The sequence below is a fragment of the Thalassophryne amazonica genome, chromosome 3, assembly GCF_902500255.1.
Source record: "Thalassophryne amazonica chromosome 3, fThaAma1.1, whole genome shotgun sequence".
NCBI lineage: Eukaryota > Metazoa > Chordata > Actinopteri > Batrachoidiformes > Batrachoididae > Thalassophryne > Thalassophryne amazonica.
Window position 1 is genome coordinate 95,372,733 of NC_047105.1, and position 27,049 is coordinate 95,399,781.

The following is a 27,049-nucleotide window of genomic DNA, read 5'->3' on the forward strand; positions in this document are numbered from 1 at the left end:
ATAGGGTGAGGAGCTCGGTCACTCGGGAGGAGCGCGGAGTCGAGCCGCTCCTCCTCCACATCGAAAGGAGTCAGTTGAGGTGGCTCGGGCATCTTTTTCCGGATGCCCCCTGGACGCCTCGCTGGAGAGGTGTTCCGGGCACGCCCCACTGGAAGGAGGCCCCGGGGAAGACCGAGGACACACTGGAGGGCCTACATCTCTCGGCTGGCTTGGGAACGTCTTGGGGTTCCCCCGGAGGAGCTGGAGGAGGTGTGTGTGGATCGGGGGGTCTGGGCGGCTTTGCTTGAGCTGCTGCCCCCGTGACCCGACTCCAGATAAAGCGGAAGAAAATGGATGGATGGATACATATATATATATATATATTCAGTGATGGGCACAGTTCCGATAATCCGATAACCGATAATTATCGAAGATAATATTTTCATTATCGGATTATCTTTTAGATACCTTTAAAAACCATTATCGGACTAATTATCTTGCAATAAATTTTTGTCTGATAATTCTTAGACTGATAACGTGGTAAATAAAATTGAAGAGCTACAAATATTTAGAAAACTTAAAATCAGTTGAGCACCTACCTGTTAAATGTTTCGTACATGATGTGTAGTTCTACCCTCTGCAAAACGGAGAAGAGCTGCTTTAAGAAGAAACCACTCCATCCTCTGTAGACAAAGGAGAACTGGTCCCAAAAAAAGTAAAAACTCATTTCTCTTAACCCTACGCGGGCAATATCACCCAAGTTGTCCAGAGGCATACATTTTTAACTTATGGTTCAACTTTTAACCAAACTAATCTTGGACAGTATATATATATATATATATATATATATATATATATATATATATATATATATATATATATATATATATATATATATATATATATATATATATATATATATATATATATATATATATCCACACAGTGGTGGGCACAGTTCTGCTGACTGCTAATTAGCAAAGCTAACTTTTTTGTTCGCGGATTAGCTTTTCAGCTAACTTTGAAAACCATCAGCGGACCAGTTAGGGGAGGTGATCGTCTAGTGGTTAAGGTGTTGGGCTTGAGTCCAGAAGATCATGGGTTCAAATCCCCGCCAGACTGGAAAATCACTAAGGGCCCTTGGGCAAGGCCTTTAATCCCCTATTGCGCCCGGTGTGTAGTGAGCGTCTTGTATGGCAGCACCGTGACATCGGGGTGAATGTGAGGCATAATTGTAAAGCGCTTTGATCTGATGCAGATGGAAAAGCGCTATATAAATGCAGTCCATTTACCATTTTACCATTTAGCGGAAGCTAATTGGTCTTCAGTCTAACTTTTTTTTTTTTGCTGGCATAGTGAATAAAGCTTAATGGTCAAAACATTTGTAAACCCTAAAATCATACGTTAGTTCCTGTCGTATGTTTTGCAATAGTCAGACTGCTGTGACAAGCTCCCCCAACAGAAGTGGATGGGGTGCCTGCTGTTGCATAGAAGAAAAAAGTGTCATTCACTATACATATGCACAGACAGTGGGCAGGAGACATGAAACGCAAAGCACTTTTCACTCATCGTTTCATTTATAAACAAAACTAATTCTGGACAGTTTATTGATATTATCAGCAGCTCTGTCATTTTTACAAAGTGAAATTATCGCACATATCTTTTAAATTAATGCGCTAATTCTGAAAGTTTTAGCATTAACAGGCACACGCTCCAAAAGGTATTTTGGGAAATGACTGAGTCTTCTCTTATCACTAACCCCCCCCGGTCAAAATTCATAGAACACTGACCTGTTTGTGTTGTTTTGCTCACCCTTGTGGGTAATTAAAACACCTTGGATTTTTGCAACTCATCCCTTTGTCGTGGCTGTCTGCATTTGGGGTTCAATTTAACTCAGATCTGGCTCCTCCTGTAACAATTTCCTCCTCTTCTGTCAAAATGCACTCCTGATTCTGGGCCAGTGTTGTATATTTGAGTCAATCAGTTCTTCTTTATTGCCAGACACAGCCCTGGATGTGACAGGCAGTGCGTGACGAATACAAAAATGCTTTAAGTCACCAACTTTCAGTTTCATTATAATCCATATGCTTTCTGCTATTTTGAGTTGTTGTGTTGCAACCAAGATCCACCATGCAGCAGGTGAATCAAGATGTGTAAATTACTCTATGCTCACCTAGTTTCTTCGCATACTTTCATTCTTCCAGGGAGTTTTTCCTCACCACCGTTGCCAGTGTTCTTGCTCGACTGTGGGTAATGTTAGATCTTAGCCTTGTGAAGTGTCTTGGGGCAACTATCTTGTGATTTGGTGCTATATACGAGCGATTTTAGCGAAGCAGTAAACAATGGACATTGTTCTGCAATGCACCATGGGAGTTTGGGGTTTTGTGGTTTGTTAGTTTAACAGTGTTAGTGTTATTGATTTATTGTTTTTTTGTCATTCAATTGGTTTAGTCATAACTGTTATTTTGCTGTTACCATGAGTGAGAAGTGTAGTGGTTTTAATGCCTTCCGTCACCGTCTCTGCTTTTCAAATTAAAAGCACCTACTTACAGCAGATTGCAGAAAAGACAAAAAGCTGTGTGTGTATGCATGCGTGCATACAATCATGCAACTAAAGTGTCTATATTATAATAGCCAAGTGGTCTCTGTGTGTGTGTGGGTGTGTATGGCTTTGACCATGGTGAAACTGAGGAGAGCTGACATTTGCCATTTGGTATGCTTATGTATTTTGGGTTAAGGATGAACGCACCCAAAACAGAACATTGATAGGATGAATATTTTTGGAGAAACCATGGATATTAGCTGATGGGATGAATATTTTTGGAGAAACTATGGATATTAGCAAACAACACTGAATAGTGAACATTGATATTTCCATTCCGGACTCACGCCATTCCAGCAGGGGGCAGTAAATCTATATATTAAAAGCACGAGTGTGTGGATTTATTTAGTAAGTTTAATGTAAGTATATAATATATTTGTAAATGCATTAAATATACATAGATGACACAGGAAAGTGAAAACAGATTTCCATTAGGGTCCATTTGTCAGGATTGGTCTTTTGGGATGTTTTATGTATAATCCGCTAATGTTTTCATTAGCGTATTAGCTTTACAGATAAATTTGAAAACCATCAGTCGACCAATTAGCTTCCGATAAATTTAGGTCCGATAATTGTTTAGACCACTAACATATTTTTGCGGGCAGAGTGAATAAAGCTTAACAATTAAACATTTGTGAAGTCTGAAATCAAAGGTTTTAGTGCCTGCCTGTTACATGTTTTGTAGCAGACAGACAGCTATGAGAGGTACAGCTGTATCCTCTGCAGGCAGAGGATAGAGATAAGATAATTTCTCTTCACACCATACAGACTCACCAGCATATCACCCAAGTCATGCACAGGCAGACCATTTTGACTTATGGTTAAAATATTAAACAAACTAATTCCAGACAAGTTATTGAAATTAACATCACATCTGTCATTTTATAAAGTGAAAATATCAGCTATATGCTTTAGTTTTAAAGTAATGCACTAATTTTGAAGGTTTTAGCATTTAGACACACATGCTGCAGTGCAATTTAATGCAGAGGCATTAAATTTACCTCTCAAAATTTTGACGATGAAGTTGGCTTCCATCCCACGTGGCTGACTTTAGTTTCCCAAATTTTTCTAATGTTTGGATCTGAAGGGAATCTGTACATCTTGAAGCCCTTGCTTTGTCTATTTGTGCCTCCAAATGCAAAGCAACCCGGCGTTTTCAGCAAATAAATAAATAAAATAGCTGGATTTACATGCAGAGACATTAACAGCCCATGCTATTTTGAATTCAAGATGGCACCATGAGTCATGTGACCAATTTATTTCGACTTGTCATGTTGCCACTCTTTCAATTTAGGCACACTAGGTTGTGCTGCTCCCCCAGCACGCCATGGTGTAAAAGAGGACGCTGGCTACTACAGACTGGTAGAACATTCACAGGAGTTTCCTGCAGATGTTAAATGACCGAACCTCCTCAGAAAGTACAGCCTGCTCTGTCTCTTCCTGTACATATGGTTGGTGTGGGATGTCCAGTCCAGTTTGAGGCCGATTGGCGCATGAAAGAGGATTTGAACGATACTTGTGCAAATTCGAACGCCTCGTACAGCAGTCGGCACATCCGTTCAGCCACAGCACATGCACACCATATTTACATGGCGCTCTCCTTGGAAACCCAATCTAACAGCAGTTGAGATGCAGTCGTACCGCAATCTGATTGCAGTTGCAACATTCGTATGGCAAATCGAACGCAAGTCGGACCATTCGGACTGCAATTGAGGGACCTTAAGAAATGTTCGGCCACATCGAATCCTGGCTGAATATACTGACCGAGCCAGCCTTCACACTACAGACCGAATGAGGCTTATGACGGCTGAATGGCCATTCAACCCACACCTAGCCAAAGTCGAGGTGCAATCCAAAGACCTCCAACGGCAGTCGCAGTGCACTCACAACAGCTGGTCCCATTCAAGCGGCCAGCCCAAATGTAGTGCACATGTCCCCATCATCGAGGTTCAGTTGAGGTGGCGAGAGCTCGAACAACGTTGTGAGTGCAGTGCGGTCAGTGTCTAGTGCAGCGCACACATCTGGACTGGCTGTTGTGTCCATGATGTACCTAATTTAACAGATACATTGTCATCCCCTCCCATGGGTGACATAATGTATGTGAGACATTATGATTATCACAACTGCAACACAATGTGTAGGTGCGTGCGGTGCGCTACTGGCCCACGGCGAGTTGATGCAGGTTACAGGCCCAGCGCGCTGCCACACAACACAGCTGACTGGGATGTGACACCTGGAATACACCTATCATGACACATACAGCATGGCTAGGCCACCAAAATAAAAATAAACACCCAGCTTTAGAATGCCTTCATGTGCGTGTCACAGCTGTGGGCGAACACCAACCATGCAAACACGGCCCGCTTCAATTTTCATTTTAATTTCAATTTATAATTATTTATATAGCACCAAATCACAACAAAGTTGCCTCAAGGTGCTTCACACAAGTAAGGTCTAACCTTACCAACCCCTACAGCAAGCACACAGGTGACAGTGGTAAGGAAAAACTCCCTCTGATGATTTGAGGAAGAAACCTCAAGCAGACCAGACTCGAAGGGGTGACCCTCTGCTTGGGCCATGCTACGACACAATTGACAAAAACAAATGTACAGGAAACTTTGGGCGTCCATGGTGACCTGCCATGGTCTTCCCATTGAATCTCTGTGATATTTATCGTGCACCTGCTTTGTGGAATGATCTCCTTGCATCAATCAAACAGTCACATTCTGTAGAGACTTTCAAGTCCAGACTTAAGAACCACTTATTTTCCCTTTCGTTTGGCTAGCATACTGGCATAGTATGTTACTATGCTTTATATCCTTTTAAATTTATCTATTAGTAAAGAGAGCGGGCTGCGACCTCAACTTTATCTAAAGTCTTGGTCTTTTAGTGAAGCTCGGGGCTAGGCTGGCGATCGTCTTAGTATTTCTTCTGTTGTTCTTGTTGCTTAATGCTGACAAACTATAATGTATTTGTTGTTTGTCTGATGCCCGATTCTGTTTTTTTTTCTCTGTTTGAGGTGCAGCTCCACCCAGAGGGGTGGTGTGTTTTTCTGCAAGCCTACCATCCTGTGCACCGGCAGCAAACTCATTTGTGCCTAAACTAAATTCATTCATGGGTTTAAGATTCAAAATGGCATCCAAAATGGCCACCAATAGACCCTTATCATTGAATCTCTGTGATATTTAAGTTGTTTATATGTTGTTTAAAGGGGTTTTAGTGAAAACCCTATTTTGGTGGCCATCTTGGACGCCGTCTTGGATAACTGGGTTGAGGCCAGTTTTTATTTTTGGGAACATTCTGATTGTGTTTTAGGGTCATCTAAGGAACCTAAAAAAGTTGGTTTGGTTTAGTCCTGGGGGGGGGGGGGGGGGGTGCAAAGGTAGTGGTCGTAGCTCCCCTAGTAAGAAGTGTTTGTCGGCCAACCTGAGAAAATTCAGGCCAAAACAAATAGTGCGCACCCCATTGTGGTGCGTACGTACCTATATGCGGGAGGAGGAATTGCATCAGGTGCAAACTACAAAGGCACTTAGGTTTGGAAACATTTTACCTGTTATCCACTGAAGACTCTTTCTGTCTTCTGTCACTGCAGAAGAGGAACCCTGCTACTCAACAACAGCTTTGCAGTAATTGCTGCTTTGCTCTTGTCGCTGAGTGAGACAGCAAGATCTTTTGAGATGCTCATCATTGGCCATCTCATAATGGGAGTGGACTCTGGTGAGTACTTCTCTCATTTTTGTTTATGTTGCAGAGGTACAGTAGAAGTACAGTAGGTGGGACTTTCTATTCACACCCACAGGGCAAAAAAATAAAACTGTACAGCCTTATTTGGTGAGGTACAACACAAAGGGAAAAATCTATGAAATAATTAAAACTGTACAAACAAAGTAAAAAAAAAAAGTAAAGTTTTCTCCAAATTTCAGCAAATAAAATATATGTTGAAAAGGTGTTATGTCTTTAAACATGCTTGTGTTGTGTTTGAGAATGAGGTTTCCCAGTGTGTCATTGATAATTTGTATATTTAAATCAGCCACTTTCTTTTTATCCTCAAGAAATTGTGCAAGAGAAAATGTGGATAAATAGACCAGATGGTAATTTTGTTTAAGAGAAAACATTTTAAATGGCACCGATAAATGTAAGAATAAAACAGCTGCAATAACAAAACACAAATATTACAGCAAATAAACATGTTAGTATGTGTCTTATCATTCATTCTGATAAACAGTCTGTCAGGTTGCCAACTTGGCTAGAGAGTCTTTCCATTTGTTAATTATTGATATAAGTGAACTCGAATGGTTATGTAACCACCGGAATCAATGCTGGACGATGAAACAAAGAGGGGAAAAACACACAGCCTGTAAAACAGCTTAGTACACAGTAAAATCACTAGTGTCAAATTAACACTGACAGTGAACATATGGTCCCACTCTGGCCAGAGTAGGATCATATGTACACTGGCAGTGTTAAATTAACACTACCAGTGTTAGTTTTACACTGGTGAATTTACTGTGTAGCTGACAGGATTAGGTTTACACAGAGCAGACTGGCTGCTTCATGGTCCAACTGTTATTGAAGCAATATGTTGGTCATAAATTTAATATCTGCACCCAAGCCACCTGTTGTGAGAACCACCACCCAGTCTGCAAAAAATATACCTTAATAAAACTTCTAAATCAAGGTTAGCAAGCTTTAGCTTGTTTGAGAACTCTGAGGCATGTGTCTGGGCTACATTTGTCCCACTCAGATCATGCCTGTCATGCATAGGTTCCACATCTTATTTACGGCTTGATGGGAGTTTAACGCTTTGTCATTGCTAAGATGGCGACATATGGAACCACCCCATTTGATCTCCAAAGCAGCTGCTTACAAAACATGTAGGTGATGTCATGAAGGCATTTGACCAGTATATATGGAGAAAAGTACCACTGTCTCAGGAGTAAACGTGTGTAGCGCTGTGTGTTTTTGTGCTCTGTGAAAAATGGGGCCCATTCAATCTTCTGTCCTTTCCACAGTAGTGGCTTGTAATTATGATTTGGAACACAGTCATTTTTGTATCACCCCCCCCCCCCCCCCCACTTCTCCACAGGTATATCGCTCAGTGCCCTCCCCATGTATCTCGGAGAAATTTCGCCAAGACGCATCAGAGGTTCCATTGGCCAGTTCAACTCCATCCTGATCTGCTGTGGAGTGTTTGCTGGTCAAGTGCTTGGGCTGCCTGAGCTGCTGGGTCATGTAAGTGTAGTGGCGCATACAATGTAAAAATATGAATGTGGTACTTGCGATGTCATCCATTGCAAATTCATTTATAATGTGTGTGTGTGTGTGTGTATATATATATATATATATATATATATATATATATATGTATACTCAACAAAAATATAAACGCAACACTTTTGGTTTTGCTCCCATTTTGTATGAGATGAACTCAAAGATCTAAAACTTTTTCCACATACACAATATCACCATTTCCCTCAAATATTGTTCACAAACCAGTCTAAATCTGTGATAGTGAGCACTTCTCCTTTGCTGAGATAATCCATCCCACCTCACAGGTGTGCCGTACCAAAATGCTGATTAGACACCATGATTAGTGCACAGGTATGCCTTAGACTGCCCACAATAAAAGGCCACTCTGAAAGGTGCAGTTTTGTTTTATTGGGGGGGGATACCAGTCAGTATCTGGTGTGACCACCATTTGCCTCATGCAGTGCAACACATCTCCTTCGCATCATCCGTGAAGAGAACACCTCGCCAACGTGCCAAACGGCAGCGAATGTGAGCATTTGCCCACTCAAATCGGTTACAACGACGAACTGGAGTCAGGTCGAGACCCAGATGAGGACGACGAGCATGCAGATGAGCTTCCCTGAGACAGTTTATGACAGTTTGTGCAGAAATTCGTTGGTTATGCAAACCGATTGTTCCAGCAGCTGTCCGAGTGGCTGGTCTCAGATGATCTTGGAGGTGAACATGCTGGATGTGGAGGTCCTGGGCTGGTGTGGTTACACGTGGTCTGCGGTTGTGAGGCTGGTTGGATGTACTGCCAAATTCTCTGAAACGCCTTTGGAGACGGCTTATGGTAGAGAAATGAACATTCAATACACGAGCAACAGTTCTGGTTGACATTCCTGCTATCAGCATGCCAACTGCACGCTCCCTCAAATCTTGCGACATCTGTGGCGTTGTGCTGTGTGATAACACTGCACCTTTCAGAGTGGCCTTTTATTGTGGGCAGTCTAAGGCACACCTGTGCACTAATCATGGTGTCTAATCAGCATCTTGATATGGCACACCTGTGAGGTGGGATGGATTATCTCAGCAAAGGAGAAGTGCTCACTATCACAGATTTAGACTGGTTTGTGAACAATATTTGAGAGAAATGGTGATATTGTATATGTGGAAAAAGTTTTAGAGCTTTGAGTTCATCTCATACAAAATGGGAGCAAAACCAAAAGTGTTGCGTTTATATTTTTGTAGAGTGTATATATGTGTGTGTGTGTGTGTGTGTGTGTGTGTGTGTGTGTGTGTGTGTGTGTGTGTGTGTGTGTGTGTGTGTGTGTGTGTGTGTGTGTGTGTGTACAATATCATGAAGGCTGAGTAATGTTTCTTGCCACATACTACGTCTATTACTGGTGCCAGAAAATTACTATTGTGGATTTAAATGAACATCTCCCTAAGGTATGCACTGCACTGGTTTCATTAGTACTACTTGTCTTTGTAGTCATTCACCATGCTAAATGTAAAGCAAATGCCAGATTTTGAAACTTGAATTGAGTCCCAGAAAGACATGACACATCTGTTCATATAACCTCAAATCTTGAAATGCCTGTTTTCATTTTACACAAATTACACTGTTTGTCCCTAGAATTCTTTATAAAATGCAAATTCCACAGTGTAACACTAGAACTACCAGAGTGGTGCCAAATGGCACTTCTTCCTTTAATGACCAAGGTGGTGCCAAATGGCACTGCTCGGGTAATTTACAACTCATTAGGCCACCTTTTCTTATGTAAGTGCAGCCAACGGGCAGTCAAGCGCTGGCAGCTATATGTTGCGGTGACTTTGTCAAGATTGTCAACTCCTCCTTTGGTGGAATAGTAGAGAAGCTTGAATCTTTGACTGGACTGGGTTGCTTGATGTGAGGATGTTTCGTTTCAAATCGCAGAAGCTTCCTCAGCTAAAATTCTTGCTCTGGTAGTCTGACTTCCGTCTTGACTCTTGTAGAGAAGAATAAAACAGAAGCCAACAAAAGCTGGAGTTTTTAACCTAACCAGACCCCTCCTACCGAGAGGCCGACAGCTACAGGCTAGTGACTAAACAATAGCTCTAATTAGCACCTGTTGTGCTCTAGTTAGCACCCTCCTAATGACAGGGCAGCTGTCCCTCCTAATGATGGGACGGAAGTCTCTCCTGATGGCTCCCTTGACGACTCTCCTGATGACGTGAATGACTCATTACCATGAACAAAAGACTGAAACTGCTTTGACCTGAGTACCCCATTGTAAACAGGGGACAAAGCGTGTCTGAGACTCCCTCCCCGGTTTCAACTGTTTTACAAAGAATGCTTCCTTGACACCTCTCTCAAACCATTTCTTCTCTCTGGCTAAGATTTTAACTTCCTTGTCCTCAAACGTGTGGTTAGTGTCTTTCAGGTGGAGATGAACTGCAGACTGAGGTCCACTGGTGCCCTCTCTGCGGTGCTGGTATAGCCTTTTGTGTAAAGGTTGCTTAGTCTCACCTATGTAGTGTTCATTACAGTTTTCCTGACGTCTGATAGAATACACTACATTGCTCTGTTTGTAACTAGGGATCCTGTCCTTAGGGTGAACTAATTTCTGTCTCAAGGTGTTAACCAGTTTAAAGTAAACTGGGATTTTGTGCTGTCTGAAGATCCTCTGTAGTTTTTCCCCTACTCCTGCTAAATAAGGGAGAGACACTCCTCTTCTTCTTGTCTCTGTCTCCTGTCTATCTGGTCTCTTTGTTTTCTGGGACTTCTGCACTTTGTCCAGGGACCATCGTGGGTACCCACATACTGTGAGGTACTGTGACTACCAGAGCAAGAATTTTAGCTGAGGAAGCTTCTGCGATTTGAAGTGAAACGTCCTCACGTCAAGCAACCCAGTCCAGTCGAAGATTCAAGCTTCTCTACTATGGAAACCACCTGGACAACTGAGAGCCTATGTTGTGGGTCCATGTCACTACACTTTCCCCAACAGGATATCTCGGCCTTGAGGTGGAGATGACGTCCGGGTTTTATGGAGTAGTATGATGAAGCGTAGATGGGTGACAGCTGTCATGAGATAATGAGTGACAGCTGTCACCCCCGGCTGTGTCCGTGGCGGCAGCGCCCTCTCGTGCCTGAAGCCCGCACTTGTTTTTTTTTGTTGATTCCCTGTTCCACCTCCGGCTTCAGCGCATCTTTGAGCCGTACGCCATCGGCGTAGCTGAGGTTTGGGGCAGTGGAATATACCCGCAGCTGGTGGCTGGTTTTAAAGTCGGAGGGGTGGCGCCATCTTGTGCCGTACACCATTACCGCTGTTCCACTCCTCCCGGTTGACTTTTGAGGTATAGTCGTGGTTGGTGACACTGGACGTACTTCCAGTTTCCACTGCACTGAGGGGGTGGGGTTGGGGTTGTTTTGTTTGTATGTTTTTTTTGTTTTTTTTTCCCCCAGTTTCCGCCCTCAGGGTGTGACTGTGGTGTCCTCTGGGGGGGAAAGGGCTGTGGGTCCATCTAGCCGTAGACGGCCGGGGCTGGGTCTGTTAGTCATGAGGGGGGGCGTCTCCTGGGGTTTGATGGAACGGTCCTCTGGGAGGCGCTGGGAGTCCCCGTGGGTGACTTTGGATCCCAGAGGGACCTCGGCTGTGGTTATTACTCCTGGAGCTGGCGGGATGTCCTCTGGGGGGTGTTGGTCCCTACATGTCGTCCGGGAAGGGGGGGTGTTAGAGTTTTTTTTTGCAAGTGTAGAAGAATTTTTAGGTCCTTATTTGAACTATGATGAACTATCAAGTGTCCTGATCCGAACTGTATGTCCTCTGGTTGAACTAGCAGGTGTTCAACCCAAAAAAAGGGCTCTATTAGTCATTCAGTCTGTCAGGGGCTTTCCAAGGCCTTTTAGGTGCTTTCCCGCAGGCCACGTGCAGGGGCCTCAGGCCAGCTGCACCTGTGGCTGAGGCCACGTGCGGGGGGGGGGCCTCAGGCCAGCTGCACCTGTGACTGAAGGTCTTTTAAAAAAATCAGTTGTAAATCCTTCACGTTTTAATGGGAGCGTTTGTCACATTGAAATAATGGCCTAACACCTGCTTAGGGTTCACTAGAGGACGCTTCCAATAGAAAACCATGTCTTGGGAATGAAATAAATAAAAAAGTCGAAGGAGGAGCGATGCCCGCGGGTCTCCAATAAATAGATGAGCGCGGTTGTCACTTATTCAGTCTCTCTAGAGGACTCAGTTTGTCTAAGCTCTGTGTCGAAGGCTTAAATAAACTTAAAAACTCTGTGCATTTTATCTTGCTTAAGGCTGAATTATTCTAAAGTGTTGTGTCCTTTTCTAGCATATCACTTGCAATTAGTTTGTGTTTTATCTAAAAGACGACATCCCGAGAAGACTAAAGACGAGCCACGACAGAACTTGGCGAGCCAGCTTCAGGAGGGTCCAGGGGCATTCCGGCAGCCTGGGGCAGTCCAGCTCATCCCTCCAGACCGTAAATAACAGTGATCACGACTAAAAGGTAAGCAGCAACCTTTTATAACTTCTGCACGATCTGGAGTAGTGAGTCTGGATTTCCGCCCAAGTTGACAGGTGATATTTTTTAATTGCCTCTTACCTAAAAGAACCTGGACTAAGAAAATTGATAAGAGACTAAAAAAAGATAAGATTGAAAATTATCAGGCCTTGTAGATAAAATGCTCTGAAGGTGTGTGTGTTCCCGGGAAAAAGAATGTCTGTGTGAGTGAAAGGTCAGGAATGTTCATGAACTCTGGTGCGGAAAAGAGTGCGTGGAGAACTAACCTGGATGCTTGGGGAATAATTGGTGTTGAAATTCGTTACTAACGTGCCGGCTGATAGCATGCGCTGTAGGGGTTAATTTAGGGGAGTATACTGACAAATAGATACAAGGTAATACGAGGTTATTTAAAGAGTTTAACAGAGACTGAAGTGAAATAAGTGAGAAAAAGAGTTTAACAGAGAATACGTGCAGAGGAAGCACAAGATAAGCGCCTGAGGGGGCGCAGTAGAAATACCGTACGTGATAAAAAGAGAAAAGTGCAAAGTAGCACAGCTGACAGTAAGTAAAAGAGCTCAATAAAGGACGTCATTTTTTAAGAAAAGAGAAAAACTATAAAAAAAATAAAATAAATAGAGAGTTAGTGCAGAATACATGAGAATTAATGAAGCAGAAAATAGTGCAGTAAGGCACCAAATACACGCTTGTGGGGCGTGGGAGAAGAATAAGTAATTAAGTACACAGTAATATGAGTTTTTTATAAGAAAAGAAAAAGAGAGTATTTTCAGTGCAAAGGCACATTAAGCTCACGAGGAGCTCAGTAAGTGAAAAAAAAAAAGTAGAAGAAAGTGCAGAAAGGCACAGGATACGCACGCGAGGCGCGGTAAGGCGTAGAAGTAAATGAAATATTGTATGCTTAGAGAGGAGCTGGTGAAAAATAATATATTAAGCACAGGATACGCACGCGAGGCGCGGTAAGGCGTAGAAGTAAATGAAATATTGTACGCTCAAAGAGGGCTTGTAAAAAAATAATATATGAAGTTGCTGGCAGCGCCGGAGAAGCTGTCTAACGTGAAGAAGAGATACATGCTTAAACAGAACACATTGGTGTTAAGTGAATAAAAAGGTTGTTTAAAGCCGCGGAGTGAAAAGTGGCAGAAGTCTAGATAGAGATATATAGAAAGTTGTTTTTAATAATTTTTGTGTATAAAGCTTTTGAAGATTGGTGTGTGGGAGAGCGGGGAGTTGCAGGCAAAGCTGTGAGGGCTTGCAGGCTGGCTGACATACAAGATTAATGTGAAAGAGTACGAGGAGGAGGTGTTTAGACCCAACAGAAGGACTTGGGAGGTGCATGACAGGCAGAGAGGAAAGTGTGAAACAGAGACAGTGAAGAAAAAGACAGGAGAAAAGACTGCTATGTAAATACAGAGAAGGTAGATATTATTTCAAAGAAAGAAAACTAATAAACAAACATAGCAGAAAAAGACAAGAAGCAGAAAGTTAAAAAATTTGAAGGAAAATAGAAAGTCAGGAGCAAAGACATTAGGAAGTGTTAGGGTTGTAAGAGGATTAAATAAATAAAATTGGTTATAAATCAAAAGAGATAAAGCTTAGATTATAGTGAAAAAGCTGACAGACTGATCAATGCTTGGGACAGTCATTGATGGGAGACTTAAGTGATGATGAAATACTACTCCCAGAACATTACTTGACTGACGGAGACATCGAAACCCAGGGAATCAGGACACATTTTTGGCTGGAAAGGACCTATTTTGACAGGGTAGGAGCAGAACATTGGCAGGACGAACAAGAGATCAATCAGAAATTATGGCAGATTACTAAGGTAATCAATCTGAAGCAAAAGAAAGAACAATTCCCTCTAATTAATTGGGAGCTGCTGATAAGACGTCTGTGGCATCAGGGTTTAACCCCGTGGCTGGAGCTGCTTTGTGCTGATCCTAATAAAGAAATTAGCATACCATTAAATCATTTAATAACACTACCAACCGATCTAGGTGAAGAACTGTTTCCTAGGTTGACTCTGACTGTGGTCCCAAGGAAGTTTCGGTGGGAAACAGGTAAATTTTCATATTTAGTTAAAGAAAAAGAAGACGGGCATAACAGTTGGAAATTTAATCCTTTTAAGGGTTTAAAATACAAAACAGGTGTTACAGCCAGCAAGTTATTGGTCTGGATCAGGACAGCCCCTGAGGGACTACCAGAACACCATAGAAACACCTCACATAGCGTTTGTCAGGGTTACATGGGTAACTCTCAAGGTCAAGGTCGGGAAAGTACCCCGCTAGACTTAGTACTAAGAAAATATCCAGGAAAACGCACTAAGGCCAACCAATGTATGAAAAAGTGGCACAAAAGGTCACATGGGGGCAGGCAATGGCCTTTGGAGGGATCATTTGATCCGGTGATGTGTGAAGCAGTTGCGGTAGAAATACAGAAAAAAGAAATTAAAGATCAGCAGAAGAACGTGAATAACAACAAAAAACGCACTGAAGAAAAAGACGTTTTGGCCTTGTTCAAGCAGGAAGCACAGAGGCTACAGCAGAAAAGAGAAAAAATGACAGAGGAAAGATCCAAAGAGACTAAAGCCAGTGCACCGAGCTGGGAAGCAGAGCCACCCCCATATAAACGTCATGATATGGGAAAGACAGCTGGACAATTTGTATTAGGAACTCGTGAAGAGGACCAAGGCATGGATGTGGAGGGCAAATTCACACTGACACTAAAAGCTCGAGAGCCACAAGGAGACAGGTCCTCAGTCTGTCAAATGGATCATACAAGGTCTCCAAGTCCGAAAGTAAGTGGTCGCTCACCACGACCAGCAGGGGGGGCCACAAATAACAGTGACACGGAGGCAGACGAGGATAAAGAGAGAGACCTGAAGGCTCCGCCTGCACATCGAGGTCCACTGAAAACCGTCCCCTCCCACCATAAGTCAGCCGACTGGACCTTCACAGGCTATAGAGGCTCCGAAGAGTGGCACAAGAGCTTCTGTGACACACTGGATCTGGCCAGAAGAGATAATGAAGAACTAGCTGAGCAGCTTCGGCTAGCGAAGGAAAGAATACAAAGACATAGGGACGCCGAGGAAAGAAGAATATTACAACAATCGACGCCCAATCAAGGGAATCACATTATAGAGCCACCCACCCGAAAAATTTCTGGTGAGATCGTCATTGAGAGTGCAAAAGAGGCCCGACTCAGGCAAAGACAACAATGTGTAGCCAAAGACATAGCGGCTTTAGAACAGAATATAACCAACTGGATGGACTGCCTGGAACCAGTCAGTTGGACTCGATCTGGAAGACAGTATGGAGCCCCCACAGAAGAAGAGGAGGACGAAGACCTCATATGCCCATTGGTGGTTAGAAATGGTCACCATGTGTATACCCCATGGAGCTGGACAGACATGGTGGGGCTGGCCAACAGGCTGCCAGACATCACCCAAGGAGCTGGGAGATGGATAACTGCCTTAGAAGAAGGCACTGCAGGGGTAACCTTGTCTTTAGGTGACATAAAAGCCTTGCTAATGCATGTCATGGGAAAACATGACACTGAAGAATTAGCAGGAAAGGTTGGACTAACACAAATGATGGGCACTAATCAACATGATGAAGTCCCCTTTAATCGCTATAGAAACTCCATGTGGGAAGGACTGAGAAGAAAGTACCCTGAGGTCTTGGATCCCTCTAAATTGGATGATGAGGAGTGGACACCTGAAGAGTGCCCAAAGAAGTTCCTGCACCGATTCCAGAAGAGATGGGCGGAGGAAACAGGAAATGCATGGAACCATTCTCCAGCAACTGAAATCCTGTTTAAAATAACTGTAAAAAAGGCTCTACCAGATGAGGTTCAGAAAGCCCTAGATGGAGTCGTGGGACTATCAAAAATGAATTGGGCTTTATACTCTGAGCATATTTGTCACCATCTTGAAATCTACAAGAAAGAAAAACAAAAAGAAGAAGATGCAGCAAAATCCCTGACGAAAAAATTGGTGCAGATGCAATTGGGAGAGCTAACCAAAGTCAAGAAAGGAAAAACAAAGACCCAGGCACCAATGATGACCCCTGTTCCTTCTGAGTCGGCAAGCACGGGCCTTGCGGCAAACACTGCTGCCACCATACAGGCACCTGTGGTAACAGCCACACAGAGCCCCCAAGGAGCAGCAGGAAGCACTCCTATAGGAGAAGTCTCAGCACCAGTGGAGCATCACTATCACTACCATAGCACTGGCACACCCGGAAATGGACCCACCTACAGTCATGGGTGGAGAGGAGAGTCACGGAACTTTCAAGGTCAAAGAGGAGGGTGGCGAAGAGGATCTCGCCAACCTTCATTTAGAAGCAGATTCCAAAACTCAGCTCCCAGGGACAGTCAAGCGGGACCGCCTATGGGATCAACACCCCCAATAGGGGATCAACCCTCTAATGAGTGTTGGAGCTGTGGACAACCTGGACATCGAATGAGAAATTGTCCGGCCCGACCTTGGGTTGGACCCTCTGCCAATTGGCAATAGGGGGGCCTAGAGAAGACAGAGGGGGAAACGGTGGCATTGGCTATTTCGATGATACCTAAGGAAGAGCCAACCGTCACCGTTAATATACAAAACAGAGATTTCCCTTTCATGGTGGATACAGGGGCAACATACTCTTGCATAGGGAAAATGGGCGCTCATCTCCCCCTCTCTGGGTCTGTAATTAAGACCATCGGCTTCTCTGGGAAGACTCAAATAATACCTTTTACACGCCCACTTCCTGTAACGATTGCAGGAAAAACAATTGAAGCACCCCTGTTATACTCACAAAATACACCTGTGAATTTGCTGGGAAGAGACATTTTATGTAAGCTACAAACCCAGATAGTGTGTACCCATCAAGGACTGCAAATACACTTTCCTGACGAAGCACTCGCCAACATTATGGTGCTTATGGACATGGAAAACAAGGTCCGACCTGTGCAACCCATGGTATACTGGCTGAAGTTACAACCAGAAAATTCAAATCTTCAACTGGAATGGGAAAAATGGAAGCCCTGGGCAGAACAACACTATGCAGCAGTATATACACCTAGTTTACCTTTACATGTCACCCTGATGTTCGATGCCAAACAAGAACAAACTGACTATGCATGCTGCTGGGATGTATTGATGAATCAACGGCTGTTTCACATAACCACCACAGAAATTTATTTAGGCCCCCAAGGGGCCGCAGCTTCTGTCAAGCTAACTTCAGCTGAACAACAATGGTATCAAGTGCCAAATGCCACGCCTCATGTGACCCTTTTAGTCTCAGAAAAGTACGAATCCCATGACCTAGGTCCAATGGTAAAGACAGCCTCAGAAGTTGAAGAATGGCAAAACATGGAAAGTCCACAAGTACATCTGTCAAAAGACCAGCAGTTTGTACGAATTAACTTAAAAGTAAATGATGAGGCTATAGCTCAAAAAGTGGAGCTCAATCCTAGACCAGAGGGACAGATGGTGTTATCGGCCCAACAAGAGAAATTGTTAGAGCAAATACCACCAGTGGTGTGGTCCAAAAGCAAAACGGATGTAGGACTAGTAAAAACAGCCTTACCAGTAAAAATAAAAGTAAAACCGGGAGCAAAACTGCCTCACCAAAGGCAGTATCCATTAAAACCTCAGGCTATTGAAGGCATAAAACCAGTAATTAAGGGACTAATGGCAGCTGGAGTTTTAATAAAAACTGCAAGCCCATGCAATACTCCTATCTACCCTATCCCTAAAAACAATACCAAAGAGTATCGGCTGGTACATGATCTGCGTCCTATCAATGCAATAATAGAAGTGGATGCACCTATAGTACCTGATCCGCATACTATACTATCAAGCATCCCTGCTGGAGCAAAATGGTACACAATAATCGATCTGTGTTCAGCCTATTTCAGTGTGCCTGTGCACCCAGACTCACAACATTTGTTTGTATTCACATTTCTGGGACAACAGCTAACGTATACACGGCTACCTCAGGGACTGAACCTGTCCCCAGCCATCTTTAACAAAGTCCTGGCTGAAGATTTACAACACCTTGACATACCCAGTACATTGGTGCAATATATGGATGATCTCCTTATTGCATCAGAGACTCAAGAACAGTGTGAAAAAGATTCATTAATTGTATTGCATGCATTGGCAGATGGAGGTCATAAAGTAAGTAAGGACAAATTGCAGTTCTGCAAACAACAAGTAGAATACTTGGGAAGACAGTTGTGTGGGACCACGCGATGTATAGCCCCAAGCCAAGTGGAGGCTATGATCAAGGCTCCCAAACCCCAAACAGTGGGACAGATGCTTTCATTCCTTGGGATGGCAGGGTACAGTCGGCCGTGGATTTGTGATTATGCTATAAAAACTGCACCTTTGCGTGCCATGATTAGAGCAGTGGGGCAAACAAGCAATGCAGCTCTCCTCGTCTGGACAGATGAGGCAACGGGAGCTTTTGAGGCCCTAAAAACAGACATGCAATCTGCTCCTGCGTTAGGTAACCCAGATTATGGGAAACCTTTCCATTTGTATGTACTGAAAAAGCTGGTTATGCTTGTCCTGTCCTAATGCAGGAAACAAATGAAGGAAAACAACCATTGGCCTATTATAGTACAAAGCTTGACAACATTGAAACAGGATTGCCACCATGCTATCAGGGTCTAGCAGCAGCTGCCTTTGCATTTCAAAAAGCATCATCCATAATCATGGGACATGCAGTAACGTTGTACACGTCGCATCAGTTACATGCCCTGCTAACCAGTCAACGTTTTGTCTTAACACAAGCTAGACGCACTGGATATGAAGTTGTGTTGTCCGCCCCAGAAATAACAATACAACGTTGTCACACGGTGAATCCTGCCACCAAATTGACCACACCGTTAGATGGTACTCCACATAACTGTGTGGCAGAGACAGAGAAATTTTTGAGAGCCAGAGAACATTTGTATAATCACGCCATAGATGCAGATCTAACCCTGTTCGTGGATGGCTCATGTTTTTGGGATGCCGCGGGATTGCATGCGGGTATGGGGATAGTTAAACTAAACACGGATGGCGAGACCTTTGAATTACTGGAGTCCCAAGGAATTGATCAGCCTTGTTCAGCCCAACTGGCAGAAATCAAAGCCTTAACTATGGCTTGCCAGATAGCTAAAGATCAACGTGTTAATATCTACACAGACCCAGCCTACGCTTATGGCGTATGTCATGTACATGCAAACATTTGGAAACAAAGGGGATTCCTGAGAGCAGATGGCACCCCTGTCACTCATGGAGAAGCGATTTCCCAACTGTTACAAGCTCTCCAATTACCGTCTGAGGTAGCCATCATTAAATGTGCAGGTCATCAAAAGAATAATAACATCATAGCTCAAGGTAACAACCTAGCAGATGATGCAGCTCGCAAAGGAGCACAAGGAGAAAATATGTTTCCCCTGCTAACCATCCAAGATTGTGCCCCACTGGTTTCACTTGACGCACTGATAGTGGCTCAAAGTAGGGCCAGTGGAGAAGAAAAACGAATGTGGGTTAAACGAGGAGCTATTGAGACACGCAGTCAGGGGCCAGCAGACAAGCTGTGGCGCAGTAGTCATGGACATTTTGTGTTACCCACCAATTTATTACGACATGCAATCATTTGGGCCCACGGACCCGATCATTGTTCGCGAGTCCAAATTATGAACAAACTAAAAGCTGTCTTGTGGTCACCATATATGGCAGCTACAGTGGACCGTTTGTTGAATGAGTGTGAGGTATGTGCACAGTACAATGTCCGGAAATCATTCACAGCCCCTTTAGCCCACATTCCGGTCCCTGATGGGCCATTCAGACATCTTATGATGGATTTCATAGACATGGGAGCTGAAAATCGAGTTAAACGAATGAGATATGTTTTGGTAGTGATATGCAGATTCAGCCGATGGATTGAGGCAGTAGCCTCTGCAAATCAAGACCATAAAACGGTAGCCAAATTCTTGTGCCGAGATGTCTTTCCAAGATTTGGCATTCCAGATACTATCTCATCTGACAACGGTAGGGCTTTTGTAGCCAAGGTTACACAAGAAACATTCAAACAATTGGGTATCAAACAGAAGTTTGGGTGTGTTTATCACCCTCAATCAAATGGGGCGGTGGAACGGGCTAATGGCATTTTAAAGAACAAACTAGCAAAAATCATAGCAGACAGCAATGGCAAACTAACCTGGCTGGATGCGTTGCCGCTTGCTTTATTGTCAGTGCGCTCACAAACTAACCGACTAACCCATTTGACACCATTTGAAGCTCTTACAGGTCGGCCGATGCCTATTCCATACCTGAGAGGACCCTACGAAGGACCATCGCTGGAGCAGCTACAAGACGAATGGCATAATTATCTGAGACAGTTAAACCAAATACACAAAACTATCTTTTTGCAGGTCAAAGGTGCTACAGAAGACAGAGAAGCAGAGATTCCACTCGAAAATCAGAGCATCCAGCCTGGTGATCTGGTTTACGTCAAAGTGTTCAAAAAGAAGTGGGACAGGCCCCGCCGAGAAGGTCCTTTTAAAGTTATTCTTGCCTCACGTACAGCAGTCAAAGTAGACGGTAAGGACACTTGGTTTCATTTAAACCACTGCTGTAGGGTTGGTGGCCCAGCGCCCCTGTGGCCTCGGCAAGCTCGTCTTGGCAGAGCCGCCGGGCCAAGGGGGGAAGCAAGAGAAGCCAGAGACCCTACAGCAGCACCGAGGGACGGCCACGCCTCCCTGCAGCCAGAATAAGCACCGAGGGAAGGCCACGCCTCCCTGCAGCCAGGCAAACACCGGCCAAGGCGCTCACAGAGACTGATTGAACAAAGATGACGCACAGCTTCAGAGAGTAGTGGATCCCTGCCAGATAGAGCAGCGACAGACTCAGATGCAGACTCAGAAACAACTGGAGACGCAGGCCAACAGACAGACAGAAATACAGACCAACAGATAGACAGGCCACAGGAGACATCAGACTCGGACAGCAACTTAGTAGATTTACCGACAGAAGAACCACAGGAAGTACAACCCAGACAAAGCACAGATACACCACACATCCCTAGTGACAGCTCATCTAGTGACGGCTCACTCAGTAGCACATCTAGTAGCACATCTCAACAGTCATCAGAGCAATGATTAAGGAATTATTCAAGGGATTGACAATACTACTGGTGGTCAGTATGGGAGAAAATAGACATCCAAAACATACAACGGACTGTGCCGTGGCCATGGCCGCAATAGCAGCTAAACAAGGCATTCTAAACACAGGAAAAACATATAATTTGGTATACATTAAATCAAAAGCCTACAAGAACATAGGAATACAGGGAAAGCTGGGGGATTACATATTAGGCGAAGCCATTAGCATCAAATGTGAAGAGGAGGGAACACTCAACATAGAGGTAATTTGTGATAAAGGAGGATGCAGGGAAACCAAGCAAGACGTAACTGTTACAGTACATGAAGCCACAAAATGGGTAAAAATCAAACCAAGGAAAAAGGACAATTAGAAGCCTAGAAACAAGCAGTCACTTAGGGAGATGGGATCCCAGTACAGACCTAGCCCGTACACAAGGGTTGAAGACCAATCTATTTTACCAATGGTTGAAATTTTCGGCTAGGCAGATCAGTGAAAAGCCGTGCATAGCCTGTCACCGGAAGGGTGTGATACCTCAGGCTAAACCCCTACCTGATATCAACAACTGTTATAGGAGCCCCCAACATAACTCAGACCAAGCAGAATGCTATACACAATGTGTTATGAAAATGGCAGTAGGTGATGAAAAATATGCTGCCGACAGTAAACTTTGTCCAGTGCCTCTAAGTACAGAAGGAACCGTTCCACCTATGATTAAAATAGAGAAAGGGATGATACACCCATTCTGTATAGCTAAAGGCTTAGTAGCACAATACATAAGCGATTGGCAGGTAGGGACGACCCAGCCAAAACACCACATACAGTGTATGCAAAAGCAGCAAGAATACAAACCGGCCAAAACAGCATGGAACATTACCGTCTGTCACACCCTGCCAGCAGCAGGCATACAGTGTGAACAAATAGTACCGGCCACAGGGGGGTCTGTAATTGGACTGAATCTCACCCATGCTTCATGGGTATCTACTCCAAATTTAGCTAAGGGAACGGTACCCTTAGCTGACATATTTTGGATATGTGGACAAAGAAGGAAACTCCTGTCATCGCTGTCCCCTAATTGGAAAGGCCTTTGTGCTCCTGTGATGCTCACAGGAGCTATAACAGTAATTGAAATGCCAAATGCAATACAACCCATGCCACAGAAACTTCGTAAGAAAAGAGGAATAATGACGTTTAAAACAGACTACAACATCACAGTAAGAAACGGGATACCAGAAGGGATACCCCGACAGTTAGAAGCCATAGACAGTAGCAGAGTTAAAGCAGATGAAGACGCGGATAAATGGGGATGGGCATTGGCTCTGTTCGGGGTTACTCCAAAAATCTGTTCTAGGTTCCAGGAGGTGCAGTGGATTAATTACTTGTGGTATAATCAGCAAAGATACCTGAACTGGACATTGGCAGCAGTAGGAGCCTTAACCGAACAACTGCACGCCACCTCGCTAATGACAATGCAAAATAGATTAGCTATTGAGATGATGATGGCTGATGAACAAGGAGTTTGTATTATGATCAAAGCCACCGAATGTTGCACAGCTATTCCCATGCGTACAGGGGAAGACGGAAATTTGACAGAGCTCTTAATCACACTTGAAGAGATGTAACAGGAACTGTTAAGTAACTCCATAGGAGGCAGAAATGAAACTGACGATTCTGGATACATTGTAGGGAATGGAATGAATATTGGCCCACTGTTTTCACTGTTTGGGGCTCCAAGGAGAGGGTGGATATCATGGAAAGACTGGTTATATCAGATAGGTGTAATCTTGGCACTAACAGGGGTGGCGGTCTTGCTGGTAATATGTTGTGGTATTCCCTTGATAAAATTTCTGGTCAATAAATTGATTTCATCCACAGTAGGACAGCTCCCACTGTTAGCCATCTGAGCCCTAGAAGAAAGCACAAACGAAACAGACAGAGAACCAGAATATATGGAAATGGATGAAATACCAATTATCCTCCCCGACAGCCCCCAGCTCCCTAATATTGTGGCGTATACCCCAGATAGGGAGGACTGGGATGGACCGTGCTTGGTGATATTGTAGACGAGGAAGAAGACATGCACGCACATTTACATTCACACACATGCACCCACAAAAATGAGGGATAGGATAGACAATATCTGAAAGAATGACATGGAGCTGTAATAATGAACGTATATGTATATTACTAGGACACAGGAGTATGGCTGAGAGACCAGACTCCCCTGATCAGGGACCTATGCCTGATCTGCCTCTATCAAGTCTGATTGGACTCTCAGAACTGTTTGGAGAAGAGGATATACAGGAGGGATGGTCGAGACATGATTGGTCGCCACAGCCGCCATCCATCCAGCAGCTAAACCAGTTGGCAACAGAAGGATCTTCATCGTTCCAGCACCTGGCGATGACGGCTTCACAGAATCTGCCTACAGCAAGAGTCGGCCCAAGGACTCCACCATCACCTGAAGGACCCTTTGGACTCAGGAACACACCCCTTCCGCAGATGCCATGGAGACAGTCACATGTGCCAGTGGCAACGATACCCTCCAGGGGAGGCAGCCAAGGTCGGCCATATGCAGCAACTGCCCGAGTGCATCCTACACCCAATTCACTGCTAGGACCTGTCCCCAGCTTTCCACCCCCAAGGCAGGAGAGATATTCTGATCAGCCCAGTGCCTCTGGAGGAGGATCAGCAGGGGTAGACCTTAGCCGAACTCACCCACCAGGACAGAGGGGAGCTTTGTACAGGCTGCTAAATGCCCAGAGTGTCCCAACCACTTGCCTGTGCGACATCAACAATACTCCCCCCACACACGAAATGCCTTCCCCCTTGTACTTCCTGTCCCCTGGACTGCACAACCTTAATCTGGTCATGGTCACCCCACAGGACATGGCAATCTTGGTTCGAGAGCTACGTCTTCCACAAGAGTCTGTTCCAAAAACCTTGGAGCAGCTCCTGCCCCTCACAAATCACATTCCCCATGAGCTATTTGAGGAAATCATGCCACAACTAAGTCAGACAGCTGCATACCTGTTCAGGATACACCGTGACAATGCCAACATCTCTTGTGCTCAGGAGGGCCTCCATACTCAACTGTGTGGTCTTCAGTCTAGTATGGACATGCTAGCCAGTATGATGGAGCATATGGAGAGGGAACAGCTAGGGCTGGCCACCACCACCCTGAATGTGGGCAAGAATTATCTGGGGGCCCTGTACAACCTGGCCAAGCAGCACAAGGAGCTGGAAAGATCCATCAGAGAACTGCACGACTGTCTGAAAGCCAGAATTCCTGATCCTTCCCCCACTACCCCTGAAAGGCCAACCTCCCCATATTCCCCAACTTCTCCCAAAACTTCAGACGCTGAGTAAATGCTGAGGAGCGCGGACTGACGTAATGGCACTGAAAATGGACGATGATCTTGGTTCTTGAGTTTGAATTGCGGACTGGTTTCAGAAATCTGAGTGTAAATAAAAACAAAGAAGGATATATGTTAGTAACGAAGGTTGGGTAAATGTCTGTCCTTACCATCATCTGCGTAACACAGATAAAGCTAAATGCGTACACATAGATATCACATTGCCAAGTTATAAAAAGGGGACCCTTACACGGCGTGTTTGGAGATTTAGTAGTAAAGATGCACCATAGGGACCCCTTTTTCTTAAATTATAGCATGCCTCAAGAGACATGCATCGCCTAAATTTGGCGTCTGGCCAAAAAGGGCATTAGAAAACAAGCTGAAAAAGCAGATAAACAAAGTGGAGAATGTTGAGAAATGGCCTATAATGAAAACCATTATATGATTGACTAAGGCAAATGACTTAAGGACGGACATGAAGGGAAACCATTTATGGTGTTTATCATTTAACTAGACATAGCTGCGCTAACCTTAGAATAGTTTCTTGATTGGTTGACTAAATAGTGGTAACGTAGGGGTTATTTGATGCATTTAAATAATAAATGTGTGACGCTTTAAGTATAATGGGTTGGAGCCTCTGGTTGAGTGAGTCAATAGATGCCAGAAGATGATTGGTTGCACTGATGTCAATGTAAAGCCTTTACTTTGCCATGATTAAGAAGTTGCTGTAACTTGTTTTATGTGGCCATTTTAAGTGCCTTGAATTACACCAAAACTCAATGTTTGAATGTCACCTTGCGTTGATATAATCCAGCTATACTCAACAAAAATATAAACGCAACACTTTTGGTTTTGCTCCCATTTTGTATGAGATTAACTCAAAGATCTAAAACTTTTTCCACATACACAATATCACCATTTCCCTCAAATATTGTTCACAAACCAGTCGAAATCTGTGATAGTGAGCACTTCTCCTTTGCTGAGATAATCCATCCCACCTCACAGCTGTGCCATATCAAGATGCTGATTAGACACCATGATTAGTGCACAGGTGTGCCTTAGACTGCCCACAATAAAAGGCCACTCTGAAAGGTGCAGTTTTGTTTTATTGGGGGGGGGATACCAGTCAGTATCTGGTGTGACCACCATTTGCCTCATGCAGTGCAACACATCTCCTTCGCATCATCCGTGAAGAGAACACCTCTCCAACGTGCCAAACGGCAGCGAATGTGAGCATTTGCCCACTCAAATCGGTTACGACGACGAACTGGAGTCAGGTCGAGACCCCGATGAGGACGACGAGCATGCAGATGAGCTTCCCTGAGACGGTTTCTGACAGTTTGTGCAGAAATTCTTTAGTTATGCAAACCGATTGTTTCAGCAGCTGTCTGAGTGGCTGGTCTCAGACGATCTTGGAGGTGAACATGCTGGATGTGGAGGTCCTGGGCTGGTGTGGTTACACGTGGTCTGCGGTTGTGAGGCTGGTTGGATGTACTGCCAGATTCTCTGAAACGCCTTTGGAGACGGCTTATGGTAGAGAAATTAACATTCAATACACGAGCAACAGCTCTGGTTGACATTCCTGCTGTCAGCATGCCAATTGCACGCTCCCTCAAATCTTGCGACATCTGTGGCATTGTGCTGTGTGATAAAACTGCATCTTTCAGAGTGGCCTTTTATTGTGGGCAGTCTAAGGCACACGTGCACTAATCATGGTGTCTAATCAGCATCTTGATATGGCACACCTGTGAGGTGGGATGGATTATCTCAGCAAAGGAGAAGTGCTCACTATCACAGATTTAGACTGGTTTGTGAACAATATTTGAGAGAAATGGTGATATTGTATATGTGGAAAAAGTTTTAGATCTTTGAGTTCATCGCATACAAAATGGGAGCAAAACCAAAAGTGTTGCGTTTATATTTTTGTTGAGATTGATCACCTTGTGCCTTAGTATGTAGGTTCACCTGCACTTCAATATATTTACCGTGTGAAGTATCACTGATATTCATATCCGCACCAGAGTTATCAGTAATTCGAGTGATGTGTTTTTCTTTTTTATTGCAATGCACAAATGAGGATGTCTTGTCGGTAAACAACCCAAGAGTATAATTGATGTAATGGGACTCTTTCGAGTCCCAGAGGAGGGACTGTAGAATAATTTTTAGGTCCTTATTTGAACTATGATGAACTATCAAGTGTCCTGATATGTCCTCTGGTTG

The 27,049-nt window shown here is 44.1% G+C and overlaps 1 protein-coding gene across 1 annotated transcript in view; it reads left to right on the top strand.

Moving 5' to 3' along the window:
- Positions 1–27,049, top strand: part of LOC117507295 (solute carrier family 2, facilitated glucose transporter member 9-like) — a 389,118-nt gene that overhangs the window by 34,006 nt on the left and 328,063 nt on the right. The window contains exons 4-5 of the mRNA XM_034167137.1: positions 6,174–6,298; positions 7,668–7,813. Coding sequence (XP_034023028.1) covers positions 6,174–6,298; positions 7,668–7,813 — 271 coding nt within the window. The remainder of the gene's footprint in view (positions 1–6,173; positions 6,299–7,667; positions 7,814–27,049) is intronic.